The sequence below is a fragment of the Lactuca serriola genome, chromosome 8, assembly GCF_051521515.1.
Source record: "Lactuca serriola cultivar US96UC23 chromosome 8, Lser_US96UC23_V15, whole genome shotgun sequence".
NCBI classification, from domain to species: domain Eukaryota; kingdom Viridiplantae; phylum Streptophyta; class Magnoliopsida; order Asterales; family Asteraceae; genus Lactuca; species Lactuca serriola.
In genome coordinates, this window is record NC_136415.1 from 14,772,945 (window position 1) to 14,800,809 (window position 27,865).

Consider the following 27,865-nt stretch of genomic DNA (forward strand, 5'->3'; position numbering starts at 1 on the left):
CAAGCAAGAAGGAAATATGAGAGAGGGTGAGAGATGCTAAAATCGGCCCTAGGGTTCTCTTGGAATCAAGTGTAGCCGATTTTCATAACCTAGGGGTCTTATTTATACTGCAGGCTGCTAGGGTTTCAGTCTAAACCCTAATGGACAGCTTAGCCACCAAGCAGCCCAAGCAACCTTCTGGAATAAGGCCTTGGACGAAAATATGATGGATCCCCATCATAATTTCGTTCCCCCTATAGTCCATTAGGTTTCCCAGCCCAAAACTCAACTATCATACATTTGACAGTTTATACCCCTTTATTCAATTAATCTCTTTTAGTCACCAAATTAATTCCTAATTAATTTATGACCAATACTAATTAAATAAATATGATTTCTCCTTTAATATATTATTCTTGTAATATATTAAAAAACTATAATATTCTCTCTCTCTCTCCTTAAATTGCCTTGTCAAGTTGCTTTGGTGAAGGCAACCAGAAAGGACCATGCACAACCGGGTCAAGTACATACCAAATATAGTTACGGGCTTAGATACTAATCCAAAAATTATCACATAAACAATTTTAACACATACAAATGTGTCCAAACAATCATATAATTTTCCTTAGAATCTACTAGGACTTCTTCCATGCGTATCTTCAATCATCAATTCTGCTTCACTCGGTTGGTGATGGAAACGTCAGACGATGGGATAACTTCATAGATTATACCAAAAATCTTTCTTTCTGCTAATCGAACATGTACTTCTCCCGTACTAGACGTATTATTAATTAGACACATTCTAAAGGCATGATATCACTCTTACGATATCTTCTGATAGGTACCATTTAGTATCGTAAGCCTTCTCATTTCCTCCATTCACTCAATTCACTACGAGTCTTCACTATGATGTTCTGCACACCAAAGCAGGCGTTCAGTGTATTGAGACGAGAATGTAGATAGAGGAAGATTTAGATGCGTATTCCTCCTTATTACTCCGAAAAGTTACATGTCAGTTCTAATACCGTAATTCAACGTTTAGAAATCTGAACACATAAAGTTTCTAGATCCGGTCAGCAATAGACCATAGATCCGATCATACATTTCGCATCATAAAGCATCATAAAGCAAATAGCACATAAAAGCATGTTAGGCATTTTCCTTAAATAAGCTAGTGTTTGTGTCTATTCAGGTGTATTACCTTAGACACACTCCTCACAATCATTGCTTAGCATTCTAAGTTTAAGTCTAGAAATAAATCCATATTCCTAGTTTGCTTAAACTAATGCTTTGATACCAACTATGACATCCCCATTTTCACGGCCAGAAAAGACCGATTATGTTTATGCTTTATAAAAATCAGAGTACCTCTTTTAATAAAAATGTTGTGGAATTTGTTCCTAGTAAAACATGATAAATATGTTATCAAAGCATTTCTGAAGAAAAGTATTTTTATTCATTTTAAAACATTTGAGATGTCATCATCAATACAAAAACATAAGCATAAACATAACTTACATTCTTTATCACTGGTGATTTATATATCATTAATCTCTCAGTGTAATGTGACTTCATATCAACACATGTGATATAAATAAACTGAGTGGGTCAGGTTGGGAAACCTGGTGAGTACATAGGGTTTTCAACCCACAATAATATAATTATTATGTTTAAACATCAAACAATCAACCCAATTACCCATCCCCATTATCTTCTTTACTCTTAAGGATCTACCCTAATAATCAGCTATTCCTCGTTCATTCATTCCTAAGGATTATCCTAAGGAATTGGCACGAAGTCCATCGTCATCAATGACACATCTGTCAAGCACAACTGCTAGTGCTATCACTTAGGCGCAGCTGCCAGAATTGTGACATTTTCTATGAGGCACAGCTGCCGGTATTATCCTTTGGGCATAGCTGCTAAGGTTATTTCATTTATTGACAGTATCGTTTTCAAGAGTCCACTCGCAATACATGTCAATGAGTTTTTAGAGTACACCGGACATCGTTCACAACACCTTCAGGTTGCGAGCCTGCTAGTGTTCCATTAGACTGTCTAGAATAGTTTGTGGTTGTCATCTATACTCTACTAGATGACGATGTTAGCATTTGGGAACAAGGATTCTTACATCGTCCACCTCTCACCCTTATCTCATGGTCTATATCACCTCTAAACTCATCATCCAACCCATATTTCATCTACCCATGTTTTACCCAACATATTATTTAGATATAAATACATATACAGTTTAAATCATATAAAACTTGTATAAACTCGTTCATCCAACATAGATAACAAATATACAGACAATATGCACACATAACACGTATTTTATATAAAACACTTCATATCTACATGTAAGATGAAAGGGACCATGCACTCACTTGTTAAGGTGGTGATTCCGAACTCAGACAACGCTTCGTTACTCTTAACAAAATTTTCTTTGACAAAACCTAGTATCATTACCACTAGAGTTTAGCCTATTATTCACCGAGACAAATTAATAGTCTAGCTATTATTACTATTATATAAGCATTAAACAATACTTATATAACTCATAATAATAGCCCAAGTATTTATTATAAGGTCCTAATAACATTACTATAGTGGATCATAAGCTATACTAAAGATAGGTTAGGCGTAGCTCACTTACAGCGGGTTTTTCTCAAAACCGGGCTCCGTTGGACAAGCGTTCCCGAGCCGAAAGACTCTTCTTCTCGGAGCCGTCGGGCACTCCGGAGCTTCCGCCTCGTGCTAGGGAGGTTCCCTAGGCTTTTCGGGGGGTTTCGGGGCTAGAGAAAAGTTCTAGAGAAAGAGGGAAGTGATGGGAGGTGTGAGGAATGAAAAGGGCTTCACCTCTTATTTATAGGGGCTGGAGGGTCACTCACATCGTGAGTTTTATGATGCTCACGTCGTGAGCCAGCTGGAGACACCCAGGCACAGCCTGGTGCTGACACGTGACATCGCACACAAGGTGGAAATCAATCGATTTTCAAAAGTTCATAACTTTCGCATACGAGATCTGTATTCGACATTCTTTATATCCACGCGTAGGTAAAAACAAGATCTACAACTTTCATTTAGACTCCGTCGGCTAATTCTCGACCAATCTTAAATTTAACAGTAGGAGGAGATTATACTGTTAAATGTCCGTGTAAACTTCATAACTTCTACATACGGACTCTGTTTTCATCTTTCTTTTTATCGTTGAGTTCCTATTAATGAGATCTTCAACTCTCACTTAGGTCGCGTGGGCCAAAAACCGCTCGATCTAAAATTCAAGTTTCGGGTCGTGCACTGCTATGTCAAATCTTAGAAAATTCATACGAAGTCAGATTTGGGCATTCTTTTTTTGTATGTTCTTGGTTTAACGTATACTACAACTTTTGTTTAGATTTCTAAGGCTAAAAAGCCCTCCATCGTAAATTCACTATTTACGTCTCTCGGTGTTGTGCCGGTTTTGCCGAAAAACTTCGACGGACCATAACTTCTTCGTTATAACTCGGATTTCGGCGTTCTTTATATGTACGGAACCCTTGAGACATATTCTACAACTTGGTTAAAATTATTTATTCTAAATAATCTTTTTTTCTAAAAGTCATTTTCGACCCCTATTACTCTAAATTGACTAGCCCGAATCTACGGGTGTTACAACATAACTCACAAAACTAGAGGTTTTTAAAAAATTGCAGGTCCAAAGGCTAGGTAGGTGTGCTATCAATGGATTTAGATTTTAGTTGGTAACCCACTACAAATTTATAGAAAACCCAACTTGGTGTTCTAACTTTCAGTACCAATATCGATGCATACCATTTATAAAAATGAAAACATGACCATTTGAATCATTAGTCACAACATTACATCTTTTGTACAATGACTTCATTCAAGTTTTTAAACAATCATTGTTTGCTTTCTTTCTTAATAATTATTATTTCGTGGTCATATGTAATATTTTCCTACAAAGTGCAGAAAAAAAATTCCTTCTTTAGAAATAGTGAATTTTTGCTTTTTTATTTAAAAAATGTAGCATGTACTCATCTTTTTCCTCTGTTTTTTCGAAAATGATAGTTTTATGGACCTACAATTAGGTGATTTGGGTTCTAAAATGTAAAATTATTGATGGCATGTTTATTGGAGGAATGGATGACAAAATTGATATGTGGGTTGATTCCTGAAAGTACAAGGCCATAATATGAGAAAAGTAAAAGTACTTAGCTGTAATAAAAAGGTAGAATGATGTAACATGGTTTTTATGAGTAATTTCTCCAAATTTAAATGTCTTTTTCAGGTGTATGTTTAAGTGGACGATCAAAAGAAGACAAAATGAAATTACAATGTGATGTTTTATTTCTTCAAGTTGTTTCCAGGAACAGAAGTAAGACATTTTTAATTCTTTACTTGAAATAAAAAGTGACTTTTTTTGTTACTGTTATCTAGCCATTCCACTTTAATTATTGGAACATTTCCTATTAAATGTGCTAATCTTACTCTATTAGTGATATAAATCAAAATATAAACAAAACAGAAACTAACAACTTCTTCTGGTCTTCATAACAGGTCTATGGTTTATCCTTAGAACTGTGGTGACTTAGGTAACTTTTTTCCCCTTTTTGGGTTTTTTTGGTTTTATTACTTATGTTTATAAATGAAGATGTTTTGTTATATGATCTGCACCCTGCTATAAATGTTATCACTAATATTAAATTGCTTTTGAAAAAAAAAATATTACATGCCACCATAGAATTGAATGATTTCTCTGAATTCGACATATTAGTTATCCACCATAACCAAGCTAATCACATTATATGGTTGTACCTTTGTTAGAAAAATCAGTTTTTCATTTGAAATTCGTTTTCCTTGAAGTTTTTGGAGTCCATTTTCAATTATTGTAACGATATTCTACCTATAAACACTAAAATTGCAGGGGAAAACTATTAAACATATTTTTTTAAAACAAACCGAGGGACAAACATCATCACAACAATTAAAAATAGGCATCGCTTATAATTTTATTTCAGTTGTAATGACCATCTATCAACTTTAACTTTTTGCATTTGTAAATAATAATTTCTAGATTAAATTAATCTTTTTTAGCAACATATCTTTGTTTCATTGTTTGTTTATAACGTCTTTCTTATATTTCATCCTATTACAATGTTTTTTTTTTTTTGAATTTTTACAGAATCTATTAGCGTCTTTGTTGTGTTTTTTTTCCTTTTCAAAAAGGGTATGAAATTAATTAACAGGTAGGCTTTAGCGGTCTTGTGTAAAGAATCAAACATCTAAATGACCAAAAATCACATAGAATCCAAATTAACACAACAATAAGAAAATTCGAAATGATCCACCAGAATCAGAGAGATCTTTGACTTTTGAAATAATTTGGTAAATGGATTTAATTATTTAACCCTCAAAGGCTTCAAGGCAACACTATGGCAAATAGACAGAACATGAAAAGTAGCTTATTTATGAAATTTAATCATGTTTGGAGAAAGTAACTACTGTAATGTTATATAAAACTGAACAAAAAAGTAATTTGACTAATATTTTTTGTCCCATAGCTTATGTTGTTTTTAGCACCTTTGTCTTCTAGGTAGACAGCTCATCTGCAAATTTTAAGCAAATGACCATTTTGCCCTCACTTATACATTTTTTAAAAATTTTCATTATCATTACTAATCATTACACTATTTTTATTATTAAAAATAAATCCTATTCGCCACAAAAGAGACACTCAAGAGCAAAGTTTTTGAAGGGCAATGGTTCACAAAATGGTTAAATAAGAAGAAAATTACAACTTTATTGGAAATTACCTGCCAATGATTTTATGGTCCATCCGAATTCACTATATTGGTTTATTTTTTGCACTTTTACAAGAACATTGGTTTCTTTGCAACCGCTATTTTTAAAGAATGGAACGAGTTTTCCTTTTATATAGCATCTTACTTTCAGTTCGACTACTTTTAATTTCTTTAATTTGATTATAACCATATGTCTATTTAAAAAGGCTGATTTCATTTTGTTTGTAATGTAGGTGAGGATTGCAGTGATACAGACGTAGCTACCATGTGGTTGCCTTCCTCTTAAACTTCAAAAACTCAAAATAATTTAATTTAAAGGTTAATGAATTTTCTCAGTTTATCTAGACAGAACACAAAACTGATCTCCAAAATGTCAAAAAAGGTTTTTTTTTTTTTTGTGGAAAAGGAATAGTGGAATTGAAATACATGGCAATTTGCATATCCTTTTCTAATGTGCATTCAATCTATCTGTTTTGTAATCAGGCTCAAAGTTGATTGATAAACACATATGCACTTTCACCGACTAACTTGAAGCTAGACTCCAACCCATGCGTAACATTGGAAAACTTTCCTAGTTTTAATTATAGTTTTCTAATTATCATATTTTTACATTCATTATAACAATAATGATAAAACAGGTGGGTTTAATTATGGAAGAAGGAGAATGATCTTGCTCTTCAAATCTTTTTCAACTAAGCATTTGCTCAAACACTTCGCTAATAATATTTTTCGTCTTATAAACAATCATTTTTTTTTCCATTTCATACTTCTGAACCTATCGATTCAATATCCATATCTATTGCCACACCGTTCGGCACGTAGGATAGAAGAGTGATGCATGTGGAAGCATTGTTATAATGATTTGTTGGTGTTTTGCCGAGTTAGAATGCTTTGTTAGTGCGATCAAGCAACTACAAACACTACAAGGATTAAGCTCTATCCAGACGACACTTATCCTGACAACATGTGTTGTCGGCAAAAGGCAAGCTATACCGCGACAAGGCCGTCTCAAGACGATTTGAGGCCCAGGGCAGAAAAAAATGAGGCCCTTAGTGATAGATATATAAATATAATTTTTATTTTGGATAAAGGAGGGCGGTACCTCCGAAAATTTTTATTAATTAAAAAAAGTTAATACAATTGCAGGCTGGGGACTCCCCACCTATGGAAAGGAAAAAGCTTCGGGACAGGCCCCAAAAGCCAAACAATCTAATACTATAAATACAAAGCAACAAAATAACAAAGGCTATAACATGATTTGCACCCTATTACATAAACATAGGAAAGAAAAACTAAAAAAATTTACATTTACGAGCCTTTTTGGAAGCAAAGTCATTATAAATAGTATCAAGGTCGATTTTATCCAACATATCTTTTTCGATACATAACATAGCCAAACCATTCAATCTTTCTTGTGACATAGATGATCTCAAATAACTTTTTAATAATTTTAATTTTGAGAAACTTTTTTCTGCTGATGCTACAGTAACAGGTATAGTTAATAATATTCGATATGCAATGAAAACATGTGGATAACAATCTTCAGTTTTAACGAACTCTAGAATTTCAACAGCGGATATAAAAACGTTTGGCAAAGTCATTTGTAACACTTGAAGTTCGGAAAACAAATTATTTGAATCTACATCACACAAGCTATTATGAGAAAATTGTTTTGTGAAATTAATACAACTTTTTTTAAGTTCAATGTCATCCAATGACTTTAACTTTTTTAAATTATATAAAAATCCAAAAATATTTTCAAAAATAGTTAATTGTTCGAATCTACTCTTTAATGAAACAATTGTCATATCAACAACAACCATAAAATATTCAATTCTAAACGATTCTTCGGCCGACTGTAATTCTTGTGCATAATCAATTTCATCAAATTGCCTTTTTCTAGTAACTTGACGTCTTATTCGAAATGTAGGTTCAACATCCATATCAATTGCTATGGATTTGGCATTATCTAAACTACGGGAAAACCCTTCATTTCTATATTTCTCAAAGAACGACATTATACTTTTTAATTGATTAATGGTGCCATCAATACACATATATTTAGTTTGCAATTTTTTACTTACCATATTAATAGCAAATAAAATATCATACCAAATTACCATACCAAGTAAAAATTCATAACTTTCTATGGCACCAACTAAACTTTCTGCTTCACTTTTTGATTTAGCATCATTGCATGATTTACCTAATTCAATTAAAGTTTGCCTTATTTGAGGAGCTTGAAACCTAAAAGCTTTGACACTTTTAATTCTACTTTCCCAACGTGTATTAGATAAACATTTTACAGTTAAATTGTTAACATTTTCAAGTAATATGTTCCATCTTTTAGTAGAACTCGAAAATAGTACAAATATGCGTTGCACAACTCCAAAAAAAGAAATAGCTTTTCACATGAATGGGCCATATCACTAACTGTAAGATTAAGACTATGGCAAGCACATGGCATATACAACGCTCTTGGATTAATTTTAAGTAATCGTTTTTGAACCCCTTGGTGTTTCCCTTTCATGTTAGAACCATTATCATAACCTTGCCCTCTTATGTCATCAATATTAAGACCGATTGATTTAATTGCATATAATAATTCATTAAATAGTCCTAAACCAGACGTATCATCTACATTCAAAAATTCTAAAAAGTATTCTTCAACTTTTATTTTGTTACTAGATATGTTCACACATCGAATAACTAGAGTCATTTGTTCTTGATGACTTACATCGGGGGTACAGTCAAGAATCACAGAAAAATATTTTGCTTCTTTAATAATTTTAATTATAGAATTTCTAACGTTGTGAGCTAAAATAGAAATTAGTTCATTTTGGATATTATGCCCTAAATAATGATTATGGGTTTCATGATTTTCTATCTGTTTAACATGATCTTGCATTACATTGTCAAATTCTGTCATCATTTGAATTACTCCTAAAAAATTACCGTTATTATCTTGATTAAGCTTCTCGTTAGATCCTCGAAAAGCTAAATTATATTTGGATAAATATTTCACGGCAGCAATTATTCTTATTAAAACTTGTCTCCAACGTTCTTTTTCTTATATATATATATATATATATATATATATATATATATATATATATATATATATATTATTGTAAGTCCTTATCAATTGTTTCATTCTTACCCAATCTTACTCTTAGCTCGTTCCAAGATCGCACACATAAAATATGTTGAACACTATTTTCATGTTCATCAAGTCTTTCATAAAGGTGTTTCCAATTATTAAATCCATTATTTGCCAAAGAAATTTGATTATTATTATTATTAGGTTTAAACAATTTACAACAAAAACAATAAATTTTATCTACTTGTTTAGAATAAATTAACCATTTTCGATCACTTGCTTCACCATTACCTAGCTTTCTAGTATAAGCACCATAAGAAAAATGTCTAGATAAACTATCTTTAGGAAACACAAGATTTGATTCTCTAATTGGTCCTTTTTCAACTAAAATTTCCCTTAATTTATTGTCAATATTATCCCAATTACTTGGATCATAAATATTTAAAGGAGGAACAAATTGATGGCCATTTTCATTCATATCATTTTTACTACTAACATTATTTTCATTACTAATTTCATTCTCATTAGTGTTATTTTCATCTTCATTAGTGGCATTACTTTCATTGAGAATTTTATTCTCGTTAGTGTTATGTCCATTCTCATTAGTGGCTTTATTATCAATTTCATTGGTATTAGTGTTATTTTCATCCTTATTGCTAACAATATTTTCATTACGAATTTCATTTTCATTATTATTATTTTCATCTTTATTAGTAACGTTATTTTCATTATCAAATTCATTCTCATTAGTGTTAATTTCATTATCATTGTGGCTATTTTCATTATCACTTGTTATATTTTCATGTTGAATTGAAGCATTGGGATTATCTATTTTTTTTTTATAAATTTATCCATGGATCCCTTTTGAGCCTGTTCATCTTATTCTATTTTTTGTTTCTTTTTCCTTTTTTGACTTCCGGATAGATGTTTTCTAGGAAGCATTATTATCTTATAGTTATTATATGGGGATTTTTATTTAAACAAAGCAATGGAAGAAGATGATAATATAAGATTATTAGATAGAGCAATGGAAAAAGAACACCTGATTCATCAATTTGTAGGCTCACTAGGCTGTTGCCAAGTTGCTATTTACTTCCAAAAAGATTTATATTTCTTTTTCAATTACTCAATTACCTACACTCAATATATGAGACAAAGTTAAATTTGTATATATATAAAAAAACAGAAACAAAAAATTGAAAAGTTCAAGTTAATTAAATGGGACTGTCGGACTGATAACAGAAATCAGAAGTCAACAAAATCGATTTTGGGTATCATGTAAATCATGATTCAGAAATCGGCTCAAGAATTCTGAAAATTGAAAATCGATTTTGGGTATCATCTAAAACACGAAATCTAGAAAAATTGATAAATCTCTAATTCTCTATCACTCTAATAAATCTGAAAATCTATTAAAAAAAAGTAAAAATCAATTGCTTATTCTTAACTGATCAGATGTTATTGCTTCCTAATCGCTCAATTGATTACTGGATGTCTGGATGGAATCGATTTCATAAATCAGTTGCTCTCGTTAAGTTGTTTTCCTTCAATATCAGGAGCGGGAGTGCGACTGTGCGAGACTATGGAAGAGACGAGGGGTCGAGGGCAGGGACGGTTCAAGAATCAAGGTTCAAGGACGATAGCAATTGACATTGAAAACTGAAGAGTCCCGCTTTAGGCTTGAACGAATCAACGTGCGTACGAGAAACTCCCGAGAAATCAGGCGCCCTTTTTTTCTGATTACCAAATCTAACTTTATATCATCATATGGGCCTCAGAAATTCAGAAAACAAATACCAGGCTCTTTCTATTTGCTATAACAGGCTTCTAAAATGGGCCCTATACAAATTTTGGGTGTTTGGGCCATTGCCCAGCCTGCCCCCCTATTGGGTCGGGCCTGACCGACGACATGTCGTCGGTAAAACGTGTTCCAACTTTGACTATATTTCTTTGACTAGAAAGCCTATCCCGACGACATGTCAACGGTAAAATGTGTTCCAACTTTGCAACTGTATAAAAGGTTTTCCCCTTTCCAGACGACATGTTGTCGGTATTGCTCATACTTTTCCCGACGGCAAGTCGTCGGTATAAGGTCTCACTTATCCCGACGATAAGTCGTTGGTATAGGGTCCGAATAAAAAATTTTCTTATTTCCTCGAAAATCAATCCCGACGATCATTTTCCGACGACTTGTCGTCTGGATTTGTTATTCTATATTGACAACTCCTGTCCCGACGACATTTTCGACTTTTACCTACGGATCTATGCTGACGACTTTTTATAGACGACATGTCATCGGTATAAGCTTTACCGACGACAAGTCATCGATATAGAGTCCCTAATTGTCGTCTGCATAGGGCTCGATCCTTATAGTGAAAGTTTCTTAACTATGCAACGTTCTGGGAAGATAAGGGTTCTGAGAATCAAAGATTTAGGAGGAAGATTTGGGTTATGTTGATTTGTATGTGTTTTTTTTTTTTTTGATATGACGCTAAACTCTGTCGTGATTCTAGTGGATGTTATTCGTAGTTGGAATTTGAAATGGAATCGATTTTCCTTCCACGTTATTCCATCCGTAACTTTGATTTTGAAACAAAAACAAGATTTATTTCCATTGGGTTTTGATTTTCTAGTCAAGTGGAGGTAGGTGAAGAACACGTTAATGGAAGTAACCATGATGTTTTATTTATTGTTGCGTCTAACTCGGAGAGATAATATTTATAGGTTTTATTCATATTAATAGTTAGATAAAACAAGGGCAAAAAGATAATTTCACATGGGTTTAACATAAAAGTTTTCACAAGGTTAATCAAAAGGACGATAGTGAAACGAGATCCATACCTAAGGAATCTCTGCAAGAAAAGTTTTATAAAGGCCATTTTGAGAGAAAAATTTTAAAGCACAAGGAACATTCATGAAAATTAGTATACTTTAAATGAAATTTTAATTTGGTTGGATTGGATTGTTTGTTTTTTTAGAATAAAAAAGCGCATATTCTTTAAAGTACTCCTAATCAACATATATTTTAATTTTTAATTTTTAATACAGGAACATGAACTATCAACCTCATATTTATATATGAGGGACCTTCACCATTAAGGTTGTGTTTGGCGTGCCACAAATAGCTGATAAGCTAGCTTATTTTTCGAGTTTTTTTATGTTGTTGTGTTTGGTAAGCCAAAAAGTAGCTGATAAGCTATCTTTTTGAAAAGCTATTTAGACTAGCTTTTTAGGAGCTTTTTGAAAAGCTACTTAGACTAGCTTTTTAGGAGCTTTTCAACTAGTTTTACCAAACGTTATTTTTTATCAGCTATCTTTTTATTTAACAGTTAGTTTTTCAGCCATCAGCTAGCTTTTCAGCTAGTCCGCCAAACATAGCCTAAATTTAGGTTGGGTTGATATTTATATAAGATTGACCATCTTTGTTGGGTCAAAAATATGGTTTATATTTTACTTTTCTAGGCAATTATATTTTTCAGTCTAAGACCGTAAACAGCCTTGTGTTTAACGGTTGTATGGGTGTTCACGACCGTGAACCTGTTTACGGTCGTGAACGTGTTTTCGGCCACGATATATAGATATAAGGGTGAGGAGTCAAAAAGGGGGCTAAGTGTGTGTATTTAAAGGTGTTCTAGAGAGAGAAAGTGAGAGAGAAGAAGAGTGTATATATGTGTGCGTGAATCTTGTGTCGGAACATCATTCTAATCATATAAACATTGAAGATTCATCACGTTCATCATCTTCTTATTATCCCTCTTCTTCATTTTGATATTGCATCATCCAATTTATTGGGATTCCATACCATGAATTGAATATGATTGATACATCAAGCAAAATGTGGACTTTACAGTTGGTATCATAACTTGGATTGTATCGACCATTTGGGCAAGATATGAAGCGTTTTTGCACTTTCTTGAAGGATTTTGCTTTTTTGGATAGTTTTTGACAAAATAATGAGGGTTTGTTTTTCGTGTTTTTCATAAAAATGAGTTTTTGATCGAGTTTTGGGCTAAATAGGGGGATGAAAAAGCTGTTTTTTTCGTAATCTACGAAGAAGGGTTTACTGCCCGAAATCGTGTTTGCAGTTCAACCGTTTGCGGCCGGAAATCGTTTACAGCTAGGGTTTCACGTGCGTTTGCGGTCAGACCTCGGCGGACGGTAATCTCATATTAGGGTTCCTCGGTGTTTTGGGCTTCTGAAGTCGGCCAAACTCGTTTACAGCTCTCAGATCTTCGGCCCACGAGGTTTGCGGTCAACAGAGTGCACGTGTTCGGTTCAAACGAGCTTCGGTCGCGCACGTGTGCGGTCCTTGGCTCCTTGCATGTGGTCTAGTTGGCAACAACAGCGAATATTCAAAAATCACAAGGAGTTGCAAGATTCGAACCTGGGTCTCTCAGGCATACGACCCACGCCCTTACCACTTGATCCAGCAAGCCACTTGTTATACATCTCCCCCTTTTTAAATCATATAGGTTTGCTAATTCGGTTTTATTTTCAATTTTAGCATACAAATTTAACTTTTCAAATTTCTTTTTCAACCCAAAACTTTGACTTTTATTTTTTGAATTTCTAAATTGACTTTTGACCTAAAAATTTGACTTTGAGTTTCAAGTTTGACCTTTAACTTTAAACTTTGACTTTCTCGTTTAACTTTCAAGTTTTCACAATTAGCTTTTCAGTTTGACTTTTAAGCAAGGTTGTAAAAATCGTTCGACGTTAGCTAGTCGATGGACTGGGGTTAAGGGATTAATCGGCTAGGCGGAGATTAATCGGGGACCATTAATTGCTAATTTGATAGATTTTAAAAATTAAATATCACTAATAGCATATAAAAGTTCGTAAATACCACTAATATCATAACAAAATAGGTTAATATGATAAATATAATACTAATCATACATCAAATAGTTTCTGTTGAGATATAACTTTTTCAAAGTGTTAAAATTTCATCGGGTTCTACGATTTCAATCATTGTGCATGTAAGGATTAATCTCTAGGTGCCCTCTAATCGGTCGAGTAGCGTCATGGGATAAATCAGAGATTAATCGGGACCTAATCGGGATTTTTACAACAGTGCTTTTAAGTTTGACTTTTTAAACTTGACTTTTAAGGTTGACTTTTGAGGTTTATAGGCAAAGGGTATTTTTGGTAAATAATGAGTTCTGCAAACATCTCGGTCAATGAAGTTTCATGTTCTAAATCTTGTGAAGCTACAATAAAATTTATTCACGAAAAAAATGATTTACTAAAAAGAGAAAATAAGGACCTGAAATATGAAGGATATACACTTAGGAATGCCCAAAAACCTTTAAAAACACAACTAGATGCCAAAACTAGGGATTTTTCGAAAACTTCAAGAGGAATATAGCAACAAATGTGAAAACTATGACCATGTTGAGAGACAACTTGACAAATTAACTACCGAACGTGATGCATTGAAAGCTAAATATAATGATGCTGAATTCACATTTAAAAAATTTGATGTTTCAAGTGAGGTAGTTGCATCCATGATTGAAAAACAACTAAAGTTCAAAGATAATCAACGTAAGGGTCTAGGGTATAATAGCGTTCCACCTCCTTTTAATGACAACTATAACCCACCCCTTGAGACCAATGAGGAAGAAATTCCTGCTTAGTATGGCCAAACCCCTGTCCCAACTTTAGTTAACACTGAACCATATGGGCCTACTGAGGTTATTCAGGTGAACGTTTCTGATGCTTCTACTTCATGTGCACGTAAAGTAGTAAAGGATGAGGACAAGGAGAACAAAACTAATTCTAGTTCTGCAAATTCTGATGATTGTTAAACCAATGACTCCTTGAACGCTGGATATATTTCTTCCAACTCAGTTACTTCTAAACCTGATGTTGGTAAATACATGCCACCAAAACAAGCAATTCAGAGTGCCTGCTACAAGTGTGCTTGTGGGAACAATAAGAGACAAAGCAAGGGCACGCCACCAGGGATAGGAAGAAACAATTCATATGTGAAGAAAAAGACATGCTTTTACTATGGAACACCTAGTCACATTGCAAAAAATTATCCAAATCGTGCATATGTTCCCTACTATGCACAAGGATGACAGAACGCGTCAAGATGAAGATTTTCCAAAAGAAACCCTTCGAGGCTACTTTCAAACAACGGTGATTAGAACGCGCAGAAGGCCAAGAATCAAACTCCCAATGGCAAGAAGGGAATGTCGGCCAAGAAGCAAAGCTCAAGAGATGCTCTAGTGAAGCCAAGACCGGTTAGATCAAAGTCATCTCAACGATCGACTTCAAGTTCAAAAGAAAGTACTAAGCCACCCATCTGATTGAATAAGAAAAGGGTTAAACCCAATTACAGATGGGTACCAAAGGTTCAGTCTCCCAAATCTTCTAATGATTCTAATATTTCTACATCTTCTGTTTGTGATAAACAGTATATGTCATGGGAGAGAATACCTTGCAAGGATGAAAAGGTCAACCCTGTTTCAAAATGGATTGGGTTCCAAAGACCAACTGATCCCGCTCTGTGCATGAGCAGCTATGTAAGCATATCTTAGACTCCGCTTTGTTGGAATTGGTTGTTCCAGGCACATGATAGGGGACATCTCTCAACTGTACAACACTCAAAACTTAGTTTGAAAGTATGTGTCCTTTGCAGGAAAAGGGAAGAAAGGAAAGGAGTACACATGGGCTTTGTGCTTAACGATGTGAAGAATTTTCATATTTGTTCTGAGATTATGCGTGTTATTCTCAGACCTTCTGGATGCAAATTCAATTGGTGACTTACGGTTTGAGGTTTCTTCTCGATACTTGTAACATACACGTTCTGAAATTGTGTATTGTTATTCTTAAAAGTGAATAAAATTGAGTGTTGAGTTCTAACAGATAGTTTTTACTAGAAATGAAGTAAAACTATGTTTAGAATCACTCATAAAATATTGGAAGTCTTATGAGATTCCAATTAATAACCAAATAATGAAAGTTTAGCGAAAATATAAAATTTTATTATTTGATGTTTTAGAGAATCTCGTTAGAAGTTTTTAGGCGAAAACCTCGTCGAAATCCGAGTTATAACGAAGAAGTTATGACCAATTGAAGATCCGCGACAAAACCGGCACGACGTCAAATGACGTAAAAGTGAGTTTTTGATAAATTACCTTTTAGCCTAAGTAATCTAAATGAAAGTCTTAGTATTCGTTAAACCGAGAAGTTCGATAAAAAGAACGCCAAAATCTGACTTCATATGAGGAAGTTATGATTTTTCGAAGTTTCAGCTTAACAGTAGACAGCTAAAAAATTGAATTTTAGATCGAGTGATTTTTAGCCAACACAACCTAAACGAGAATTGAAGGTCTCATCATTAGTAGTACAACGGTAAAAAGTCTGACGAAAACGGATGTCGGATGAAGAAGTTATGAATTTTTAACGGATTTTCCTGTCCCGGTCTGTTAAAAATAATAATATTAAAATTAAAATCAAAATTAGTCGACGAAGTCTAAAAGAAAGTTGTAGAGCGTAATTGTACCTACGCGTGCATATAAAGAACGTCAAAAACGGAGCCCGTATGCGAAAGTTATGGATTTTAGAAGATTTTGGCTCAAAAACCGAGAAATAAGTGGATAATATAGGAAATTTTTGCATGGTCAGCACTCAGCCACGTCACCTCGCATGCGAAGCTAACCGTGTTCTCCCTCGTGTCCATCGCTGATTGGTCCGAAGTCGCGGCCTAATGGCCTTCCGACGCGCCTCGCACCGTTGGAGCCGTCTGAGCTTCGCTGGTCCAATCTGAGAGCGTCGTGTGCCCCTTCGCGTGTCCGAAGCTCGCACCCGCCACCTGGCCTCGCTCCGCAACTGCCACCTGCTTCGCTGACTCCTCCTTCTGATCAGCCGACCCTCGCATCCTCGCCCTATAAATACAAGGCATGAGAGCCTTGCCAAGAAAAATGGAGAAATTGCCATTTTTAGCCCCTCTTTCCATATTTTTGTTATTTTCCACTTCCCCCTAAGCCCCAGTACTATTTTTAAATCCCAGAATACGTCCCGAAGTGCCCGAAGAGCCCGAGAAATTATTCTTTTCGGTTTGAAGCTCTACCTTTTTAGAGCCCGATTTTTAGCTAATTCTCCCAGTTTTCAACGAATAACGCCATATTTGGAGCCGATATGCTGCTTAAATTACTATTTTAACCCCCGATTATTTTAAGGTGAGTTCAATATATAGGAACAATTGTATGTTATGTGTTATATGTGCTATGTGCTTTTCAGTGTTATTATTCTAAGTTATTTTCCCGTGTTATTTTTATTCGCTATTTTTAATAGCAAAGCTATACCTTTGACCATGTGATCAGTGAAAGGACTTAGATTCACAGTGATACTGGTATGTAGCCTCTGGCCATGTAGAACATGTCTCGTAAGAGAATGACTTCTATTCTATGGCATTGGCAGAAGGTTAGATAGAAATGGTATTTAGCCTCTGACCATGTAGAGCATGACTCCGTAAGAGAATGACCTCTATTCTATGGTATTGGCAAATGGTTAGACAGGGCTATAAGCCTGAAATCTACCAAAATGTTAATCAGAAATTATATTTCTTCTGTGCCATTTGGGCCAAAGCTTTATTGATGCATATCAAGTATTGAAATCATTATGTCTCATTGATCGTAAATCTTTGAATCAAATATTGAGTTGATGTTGAAAGTCTGACATATGATACGCATATGCTATTGTTGTTCTTGTTCCCTATTGCTTCTGTCATATTGGTATATATAAGGCATAAGATTATATTGTATCTATTTATTGAATTCACTAAGCGTTATCGCTTATCCCTCTCAATGTTAACCAATTGCAGGTGATGAGTATCCAGTATAGTTTTATACTGCTGAAAGATTTAGAATAGTTAATACTATTTCTCTGTATTTTAATGTTCATGTATGTATATGAATAGTAGATTCCTGGGTAGATATGTAATGTAATAAAACTTATTCGGTTTGTATCCAATCTTTTGTAATCACTTTATCAATATAAAATATTGTTTTATAAATATGCATGTAGCATGTTTTGAGGAAGTAACTTAAGAATAATGTTGGAATAATATGAAAGTTTGGGTCTTTCAAAAATACGAAAGTTGGGGTCTTTCAATCATGGTATCAGAGCAATGGTTTAAGTGAACTAAATATCACGGATTGGTATTTAGACTTAAACTGTTGGAAGCTCAATATATGAGCTGATTCATAATAAGTGTATGGATACAAACCATAGGAAATATTTAAGTGGGGGATTGGGTAATGATAAACCCTAGTATTCTAAGATATTAAGTTACTTCAGAATTTTCAGAAAAATTAGTTTAAGTGAACTAGGAATTTTGAGAATTTCTAAGCTTAAACAAGAATTGTTAAGTGAAGATGATACGATATGTATCTGGTATATTTTAGGTTGAATACCTAATGGAGTCAAGCACTAGAATATTAAGAGGAGATATGTCTTATATTCTAATATGTGCTAAATGATAAATGAATATAGCATGCCTTAGAGTGCTTATCTATAATTGCTATTATTTGAGAAAGTTTAAGGTTTGACATCGATATGTTTATAAATAAACGATCGCATAATATCATAAAATAATATTTATGAAGTGTTATCGTAAATAGTGTATTAATACCTATAGGGTGGTATTGTACCTTCAAAGTATGTTTAATGATATAATAACATCTTTAGATCGAAGAATGATGTGCGTTTGAAACACGTTTGGGCGAGATAAATGTGTTGGTGCAAATCCACAAAGTTGTTTCCACTGTTGTTCAGATTAAAGCAGTGATTGTTTAGAGAGTCGGAAGAACCGAAGATGGCGATCAATACTTCGATAGTATCTCAATTGATGTGGTACAAGATTAAATAAATTAAAGGAAGATCAAAGGAAAGGCTAATGAAGTTTTTCAGACTCAATAGGCCAAGACTTTGTGATGTAGTATGTAGTTCAAATAGTAATATTATACAGGATGCTTAGACTTAGTATTTAATAATACTAAGTGATGGCTAACTACTATCACATCCTTATGGAAGTTCCAAAATGTGTTAAGTCGACTTTAGCATACAATATTAGGATGGTGAATTGAGTCATTTAGTGGTAAATGGTTAAGCAACTTACTTGTCTAAATAAGGTAGAATGCTTAATTGAAGAAGAAATACACCCATAGTATCATATGAGAAGAGATGTTGTAGTCAGGAATGACAGAGAACCAAGTTGAAGTTAGTAGAGCTTGCTGAGATACAGCTATGATGCAGACTTCTTAGGATAGACTCCTATGAAGTAGACTTAGACTTACTTAGATACAAGAATAAGGATGTCAAGGAAGAATAATGAAATGAACAAATGTGCATGATGGTTTGCATGAGTTAGAAGATGATGCAGGTAGTAGAAGACTGTTTGTCTCCATGCTGGTAGAGTAAATTTTGGAATAGTGTGTCTTGTAGAGTAGACACTACTCGTGAAAGAATTTATATGAAGAAATGAAAGTAAAATTTCTATCGACCTATGGAAAAGTATTAGGATATATTAAATCGGGCATATGCATGAGAAGAATCCTAGAAGGCGAGTATAGGTAATCCAATATATTTTTGATAGAAACGTGAAAACCCTAGTTGAGTCTAGGAGAAACTGTTGTATGTATTTGTTTAAACACATTCATGTGTGATAAGTTGCTTTGTGAAAACTTTTGAATGGTGACCTAGGAACTGCGAGACAATACTTGGGACGAGTATGAGTAGGTGTGAATAGTAGTAAAGGCCTATACTATTGGAAGCACATGACTCACACTTGGATCAGGAAAAGTCACAAGGTTACCAAGAAGCTAGTAAATGATTCCGTTTTATTCATGTGTGTCGTTACCTTCGATTCGGTAATGACTAAGAAGATAAGTATTGTTCAACTTTTAATGTCATAAAGAATCGAGTCCGATTAGTATAAATCCGCAAAAAGGAGTTGATTGGTTCAGAGAACCATGTCTTATATAGTGACGAAACTTCAGTAGGAATACTGAAGAAGTAAATGGTCGAGGTAGTCGATAGAAATATAACAATCTTCATTAAAGAATTGAGCAATCATTAGCCAGAGATGTGACTTGCTATGTGGTGTTATTGGCCACAAGAAATGTTTCCGCCCTACTCTTACTAGTCAAATGGCAGGGAGTCAAGTTTTCATTCAACAATCAAAGAATACTCCAACTAAAAAGGAGGAGGTGCCAAAAGCTAAAAGATGTGTATATCCGAAAGCATGAATTAGAGATACGTGGTGCTATTTTTTCTATTATGAAGCATCCACGTGTTGATCAAACTCTTTTTGTTTTCTCTATTCTATCAGCTCGATTTATTCAATCTGATTCTAATACAAGAGTTTGGTTCGTTATGTTACATAAATAGGCTCATAAACAAAACAACTTGATGATTCGTCCATCTTATGCCCTCGCACCACTACCTGTAATACAAATAAACTGAGTGGTTCAGGCTTGGGAGCCTGGTGAGCATATAGGTTTTTCAACCCACAATAAATAATTATATTTAATTTCATCAACCAACAATAACCCGATTACCCATTCTCGTTATCCTCACTTTACGTCCCTAAAACAACATCTATTACAAGGGACCTAATCTAGGATTTTCATCGGGGCGGACATTACTGCAAGGGGTTTCCTCAACAATAGATGTCCTAAAGGCAACCATGAGGGGGATAGAGTACACCGGTGAACACATTGTTCACAACACCTACAGATTATGAACCTGCTAGTGTTCCACATGACTGTCTAGAAAGATTCAGTGGTCGTCATCCATACTTCGCTAGATGACTAGAATAACAACAACAACAACAAGGTCTCTCATATGTTTATCACACATCAACTATCTACCCATGTTCTACCCAACATATTAGTAGATAAAAATATATTCTTTTATATATAGTTTAAAACCTGTATAGCATTCTCATTCAATACATATTCCAAACAACAGATAAGACACCTACACATAACACGTATTTCATAAAGAACAAATCATATCTATGAGATAGAAGAAAGTGAATATATATTCACACATATAACAACAAAATATACATGTAACACGTATTTTATATAAAATACTTCATAATTATGCGTTAGAAGAAAGTGACTACACACTCACTTGATCTGAAGATGGTTGGACAGCACTACGGCTTGTAGAAGTAGTATTCTCCGGTAGATCTGGAAGATCTTCACAAAAATTGGCTTTTCGCAGGCAGAGCTTCGGCTCGGAAATTTCACTTCTCGGGATCTTCAGGGCTTTGGGACTTGCTTCGGGGCTCGGGATTAATACCGGGGCTTCGGGATATTTCTAGCACGCAAAACGATGCAAAAATGAGAGAGAAATGAAGAAATGAGCAAAGAAACTCGGCTGCCATCGACTTCTATTTATAGGGGTTGAAACCCCGATTTACGTTGGGCGTAACTCAAAGTTACGCTAGGCGTAATGCTCGTCGACATGTACGTTGGGCGTACATCTAGGTACGCTGGGCATACCGGGTGAATAAGGCCGAATGAGTCACGGGTTCAGTATTATCTAATTTTATAATTAAATAAGTATATTTTAATTATTTAAAAATTTCATAAATTCATATCTTCCTCATTCGAACTCCGTTTTCGACGTTCTTTATATCCACGCGTAGGTGAGACTATGATCTACAACTTTCGTTTAGACTTCGTCGGCTGATGTCGACTTTATTTTTATTATATTATTTTTAGTAGGCCGGGACAGGAAAACTCCGTTATAAATTCATAACTTCTTCATCCGACGTCTGTTTTCGTCTGTCTTTTTACCGTTGGACTACTATCGATGAGATATTCGATTCTCGTTTAGATTGTGTCGGCTACAAACCGCTCGATCTCAAATCGAGTATTCGGGCTGCATACCGCTAAGTCGAAACTTCGAAAAATCATAACTTCCTCATACGAAGTCAGATTTGGGCGTTCTTTTTATGCACACTCTCAGTTTAACGTATTCTACGAATTTCGTTTAGATCACTAAGGCTAGATATCACTTTATCTTAAATTCATATTTTACGTCATTCAATGTCGTGCCGGTTCTGTCGCGAAACTTCGACAAGTCATAACTTCTTCGTTATAACTCGAAGTTCGGCATTCTTTATATATTCGGAAACCTCGTCACGACCAATACGATTTATCTATCGATATCGAGCTTATCTAGTATTTCATTTTGACGCTTATTTTTATCCTTAATTCATTTAAGTCACACAATTAAGCATAAAACAGATAATACTCAAATAATACATCTTTATTATTTCAAGACGATTACAAAGGCTAACCTAGACTATTACATCGCTATTAATGACAAGCCCAGAAACATGGGCGTTACAATGAGGAAGAAATTTCTGCTCAGTTTGGCCCACTCCCTGAACAAGGTTCAGTTAATACTGAACAATCTGGGCCAAATGAGAATATTAAGGTGAACGTTTTTGATGATTCTACTTCTTGTGCAAGTAAAGTAATTGAAGATGAGAACAAGGAGAATAATATTGAACAAACCAATGACTCATTGAACTCTGAATCTGTTGCTTCTAACTCAGTTACTTCTGAACCTGTTGTTGGTAAATACAGGCCACCAATTCAAACTAAATAGAGTGCCTGTTGCAAGTGTGTTGTGGGAACAACTAGAGACAAGGCAAGGGCACGCCACCAGGGTCAGGAAGAAATAATTCCTACATGAAGAAAAAGACATGTTTTCACTGTGGAACACCTGGTCACATTGCCAGAAATTGTCCAAATCGCGCATGCGTTCCCTATTACGCACAAGGTTGGCAAAATGCCCAAAGAGGGAACTTTTCCAAAAGAGCCCCTTCAAAGTCACAATTACCCATTAGTGACTGGAACGCTCAGAAGGCCAATATGTCTATTCCAAAAGATGCTCCAGTGAAACTAAAATCAGTTAGATCAAAGTTATCTCGGCGACCGATTTCATGTTCAAAATCAAGTGTCGAGCCACCCATATGATCGAACAAGAAATGCGTTAAACCCAACTATAGATGGGTAACAAAGGTTTAATCTCCAAAATCTTCAAATGATTCTAATATTTCTACATTTTTTGTTTGTGATAAGCAGGATATGTAATGGGAGAGAGTACCTTGCAAGGATGAAAAAGGTCGACCCAGTTTCAAAATGGATTGGGTTCCAAAGACCAACTGATCTCGCTCTGTGACGGAGCAGCTATGGAGGCATATCATCAGACTCTGATTTGTTGGTAGTGGCTGTTCCAGGCACATGATAGGGGACATCTCTCAACTATACAACATTCAAAACTTTGTTTGAGAGTATGTGTCCCCTGCGAGAAGGGAAGAAAGGAAAGAATCACACATGGGGTTTTGTGCTTAACGATGTGAAGAATTTTTGGATCTATTTTGAGATTATGTGTGTTGTTCTCAGACCTTCTGGATGCAAATTCAATCGGTGACTTACGGTTTGAGTTTTCTTCTCAATACTCCTGATTTTATCTTAAACTGATTCGTTTTGAAGACAATCTTTTATTTTCTTATAGTTTTTTGTTTGTATGTATTATTGGGAAGTGATATGAAGTCTAGTGCTAAAGGGCAATCTGAAATTTATGTAAAGCACTAAAGCTAAATTGTTTAGACTCTATGTTCAATGTGCTGGTAGGCACGAAGGATTTCAATGGACCACAAAAGATTTAGATTGACATTTTAAAAGGACTTGACAAGTACTGACTTAGATAGTTCTGTTTGGTATGTCAATATGACGCTCGAGTTGATTGAGTAGTAAGATATACATGGGAATCTACGGGATACACTAAATAATTTGTATCTAGAATTGTGGTTTAACATTGTTATTTATGTTTTATTTCTTTTTCAGAAATTTCAAAAATCCAAAAATATTTTAGTTTTTATTTTATTTTTTTCAAAAAATATGAAAAATCCAAAAAATATTTTGTGCTAAGTTTTCTTTTAGTTTTGGTTTTTATCTCAAATTTTCTTTGTCTTGAAAAGTGAATTCAGATGTAGATAAGACTCATGGAGACTGTATCGAGATTTTCTTAGCCAAAGCTTTGTATCACCTGATTCCTGGTATGCATTTAATTTAAGTAATTCTTATATTTTTCTCTGGGACTCAACGAGTTAGGGGCCCAACTCGTCGAGTAGACTTGTGATCTGCGGGAAGTTTAAGTGATCTACTCGACAAGTCGGGAGACCGACTCGGCGAGTAGATATTGTTTGAGTGAAACCCTAAATTTGAGGGTTTGCACCCTATTTAAACAACTTATCTCTCCCCATCTTCGCCTCCATCGTCCCTTATACTTCTAGAAGACATTAGCCTGAAACCCTAGCCTTGTTTGAGTGTTCTAAGGCCATTTTTGTGCATTTTGGTGGATTATGAAGCTTGAGAAGAGGAAAGGAGATTGGGAGTTCAAGTTGAAGCTAGAAGATCCAGAGATTGTGCTCCATTTCCATCTCATTTAAGGTAAAAAGCTTCTATCTTGATCTTCCATGTGTTTAATCATCTTTAGGGCTTGGATTTGGTATATTTAGGGCATTCTAAGCCATTTTCGGGTTGTGGGGTGTAATATGGAGTTATGGATTTAGATATTGGTCTTTGGAGGGGTCTCATGGCATAAAGGTGCCAACTCTATGGCCATGAGAGCCCCATGCATCTTGTAGGTCTCATTTTTGGTCCTTTTGAGCTTAAAGACCCATGCATGGACGTAAAGTTTGTAACATTACGTGTTATATCGACCCTAGGAGGTTAGATCTACCCTTTGGATGAGATGAGCTTAGCAGAAATCGAGTTTATGAACATGGACCTTAGTGGACTCGACGAGTTGTTCTTGGGACTCGGCGAGTCGGGTAGTGGTTCCCCAACCTTTGTTGTTTTGGGGGTCTGGTTGAGTGTAGAGAATGACTCAACAAAGTTGGATGAGATTATAGACCTGGAAATCATGGGACTCGACGAGTCCAAGGAAATCTCCCAAACCATGAAGATGGACTCAATGAGTTGTTCATACAACTCGGCGAGTCATAGACTCAACACATTCTTATGAGGGAGATGAACTCGACGAGTTCCTGGGGAACTCGGCGAGTCGGTTGAAGATGGTCCCGATATTATGGTTGAAGGAGGACCCATCGAGTTGTTGCTAGACTCGATAAGTGGAGTCGGGAGTTGGATCATTTTGGAGGAATAGGGACTCGACGAGTTGGTAGACCAAATCGGCGAGTCAAGTCAACTGGAGGTTGACTTTGACCATAGTTAACTTTAACCAGGATTTGGGTTGACCCTTATGGGGGCTGTGAGTACGAATTGATGACTTAATAGAGTTGTCATGTAGGGATTGAGGAGTCGAGGAAAGTCAATCTCCACACCAGAAGCAATTCAGACACTACGCGACATTGAGGTGAGTTACTTTCCAGTAGAAGTGGGTTTAAGGCACCAAGGCCGACCCACTAGTAGTTGATTATAGTTGAGATGATTGTCTTTGTGATAATTGTCTGGTTTGCTATTACTTGTTATGTTCTATGTGCCAGTATGCTATGTTCTATATGATAGTGGTAGTAGGTGGGGAATAGTCCCCCGATCGGTTGTTAGGACCGAAGGATAGGTCGGACACCCCATATATGTCTGACAGCATGTTTATGATATGTTATTATGTAATAGTAGTAGGGGTGAAATAGTCCCCGTGACCATGTGAGATAGACCGGAGGGTAGGCAGGCATCCCAGAATGGCTTGACATGGGTAGTCAGCACCCCAAAATGGCTTGACATGGGTCGGTCGGGCATCCTAGAATTGCCTGGCAGCATCTATGATTGTATGGTATGTGGTATGATGGGGGAACTCACTAAGCTTTGTGCTTACAGTTTCAGTTTTGGTTTCAGGTGCCTCTTCATTCAAGGGGAAGGAGCCGGTGGCGTACAAGCGCATCACACACACATGATTTCCGCAATGAGATTTCTGGGATTGTACCCTGATTTATACTATTGTTCGATATTTTAAATTTGAGATATGTTCATGATGGTTTATGGATTGATATGATATTGAAAATGTTTTCAATAAACGATTTTATAAATTACTTAATTACAAACAAAATTTTTGGACTCGAAATTTGGGACTTTACAATCTTCATCTGTGATCATTGAAGACTTCTCATTCGAAGGAACAATAAATGAAGATTATTCTTTCAACATACAAATTTTCAACCCCAAAAGCAAGGTGAAGCTGACTTGAAGATTATGTGACAGATTGCATTGAAGCTTCTTCAATCAATTTGTTGCTATTTATGTACCTGCTGAAGTAATCTAGAAGATTCGTTCTCTCTGTTATTCTCTCTAGAGATTCTCAAGCTGAAAGTGCAGTTTTTCAAGAATCTTTTCCAGAAGCCTCCACACCCAACGTGCGTTCAAAGTCAAATCTTGAAGAAAAGCCCATTCGTTCAAGATGAAGCCATTTAGCTAGAAGATTCGGGTTTTCATCTTGAAGTTGTAAATAAATTGAAGATTAAAGTTTAAGCCAAGCTCCAAATGAAGATTGACAAGAAAAGCCGGCTACATTCTTAGGGAGATTTTGTTGGGTCAGAGAAAAGAAAGCTATAAACCAAGGGGGAGATTGTTGGGTAAAAAATATGGTTTATACTTTACTTTTCTAGGCAACTATATTTTTCAGTCTAGGACCGTAAACAGACTGGTGTTTACGGATGTATGGGTGTTCACGGTCGTGAACGTGTTTTTGGCCACTATATATAGATGTAAGGGTGAGGAGTCAAAAAGGGGGGCTAAGTGTGTGTAATTAAATGTGTTCTAGAGAGAGAAAGTGAGAGAGAAGAAGAGTGTGTATATGTGTGTGAATCTTGTGTTGGAACATCATTCTAATCATATAAACATTGAAGATTCATCAAGTTCATCATCTTCTTCTTATCCTTCTTCTTCATTTTGATCTTGCATCATCCAATTGATTGGGATTTTGCACCATCAATTGGATCTTAATGATACATCAAGCAAAATGTGGACTTTACAATCTTAACAATTCACCTTGACACCATTAAATTTATGTTGGGTTGATGATGAATGAGAACTTGGGTTTAATTGTGAACGGGTCTCCGACGGACGAGTTCAAAATCTCCAAAGGAGTGAGTCAAGGAGATCCCTTATCTCCCTTTTTGTTCATCATAGCCATGGAGGGTCTTAACATTGCAATGGAGGAGGCTCGAAACAAAGGTTTATTCAAAGGTGACATAATTCACAATGAAGGTCCTACCATATCGCATCTCTTCTATGCAGACGATGCACTGTTTATTGTAGGGTGGACTCGATCCAATCTGAAAAACCTTGCGTGAATTCTTAAATGTTTCCATGCATCCTCAAGGCTTATGGTAAAGTTTCATAAGTCTAAAGTCATTGGCATTGGGGATTCGGATGCTGAAACTGCTAACTAGGCGAATATTCTTGGTTGTGAGGCAAGCTCACTACCATTCAACTATCTAGGGGTTCCTTTTGGGGCTAACATGAATCTTGCAAAGCATTGAAACCTATTATCGATCAATTTCATTCTAAGTTATCCTCATGGAAATCCAAAACACTCTCTTTTGGAGGTCGACTTACAATAATCACATCGGTCCTAGGCAACTTACCCACATACTTTCTCTCATGATTTAAAGCTCCCTTGGGTGTGGTGGAAGAAATTAAGAAAACAAGAAGACACTCAATCTCACCTAGGCACATACCACATGCATCATCTCGCTCTATAACTTTCCTTGACTACCACAATACCCAAGCCTTATATACTCGGACCGCAGATCCCCATAACCCATTCTTTTGCAACGCAAATTAAACAGATTGTTGATCCTCCCAACCGATACCCAGTTCTCACCCAATTAGGGTTCGAACCATCTCCAATGGCATATCAAATAGGCTACACTATAGACTAGTTCACCAGATATATCATACTTGACTATTGGCACGTACCC

At 35.4% G+C, this 27,865-nt stretch overlaps 1 protein-coding gene across 1 annotated transcript; it reads right to left on the minus strand.

The window, feature by feature from the left end:
• Positions 1 to 7,075: 7,075 nt before the first annotated feature.
• LOC145066645 (uncharacterized) lies at positions 7,076 to 7,801 on the minus strand. Its single transcript, XM_079013930.1, has one exon. It carries the CDS (start codon positions 7,799 to 7,801, stop codon positions 7,076 to 7,078), a length of 726 nt encoding a protein of 241 aa, XP_078870056.1.
• Between the last annotated feature and the right edge of the window lie 20,064 nt (positions 7,802 to 27,865).

Excerpts from the sequence above, each read along its gene's own strand:
- LOC145066645 (XM_079013930.1), bottom strand. The coding sequence starts at position 7,801 with ATGTCGTTCTTTGAGAAATATAGAAATGAAGGGTTTTCCCGTAGTTTA.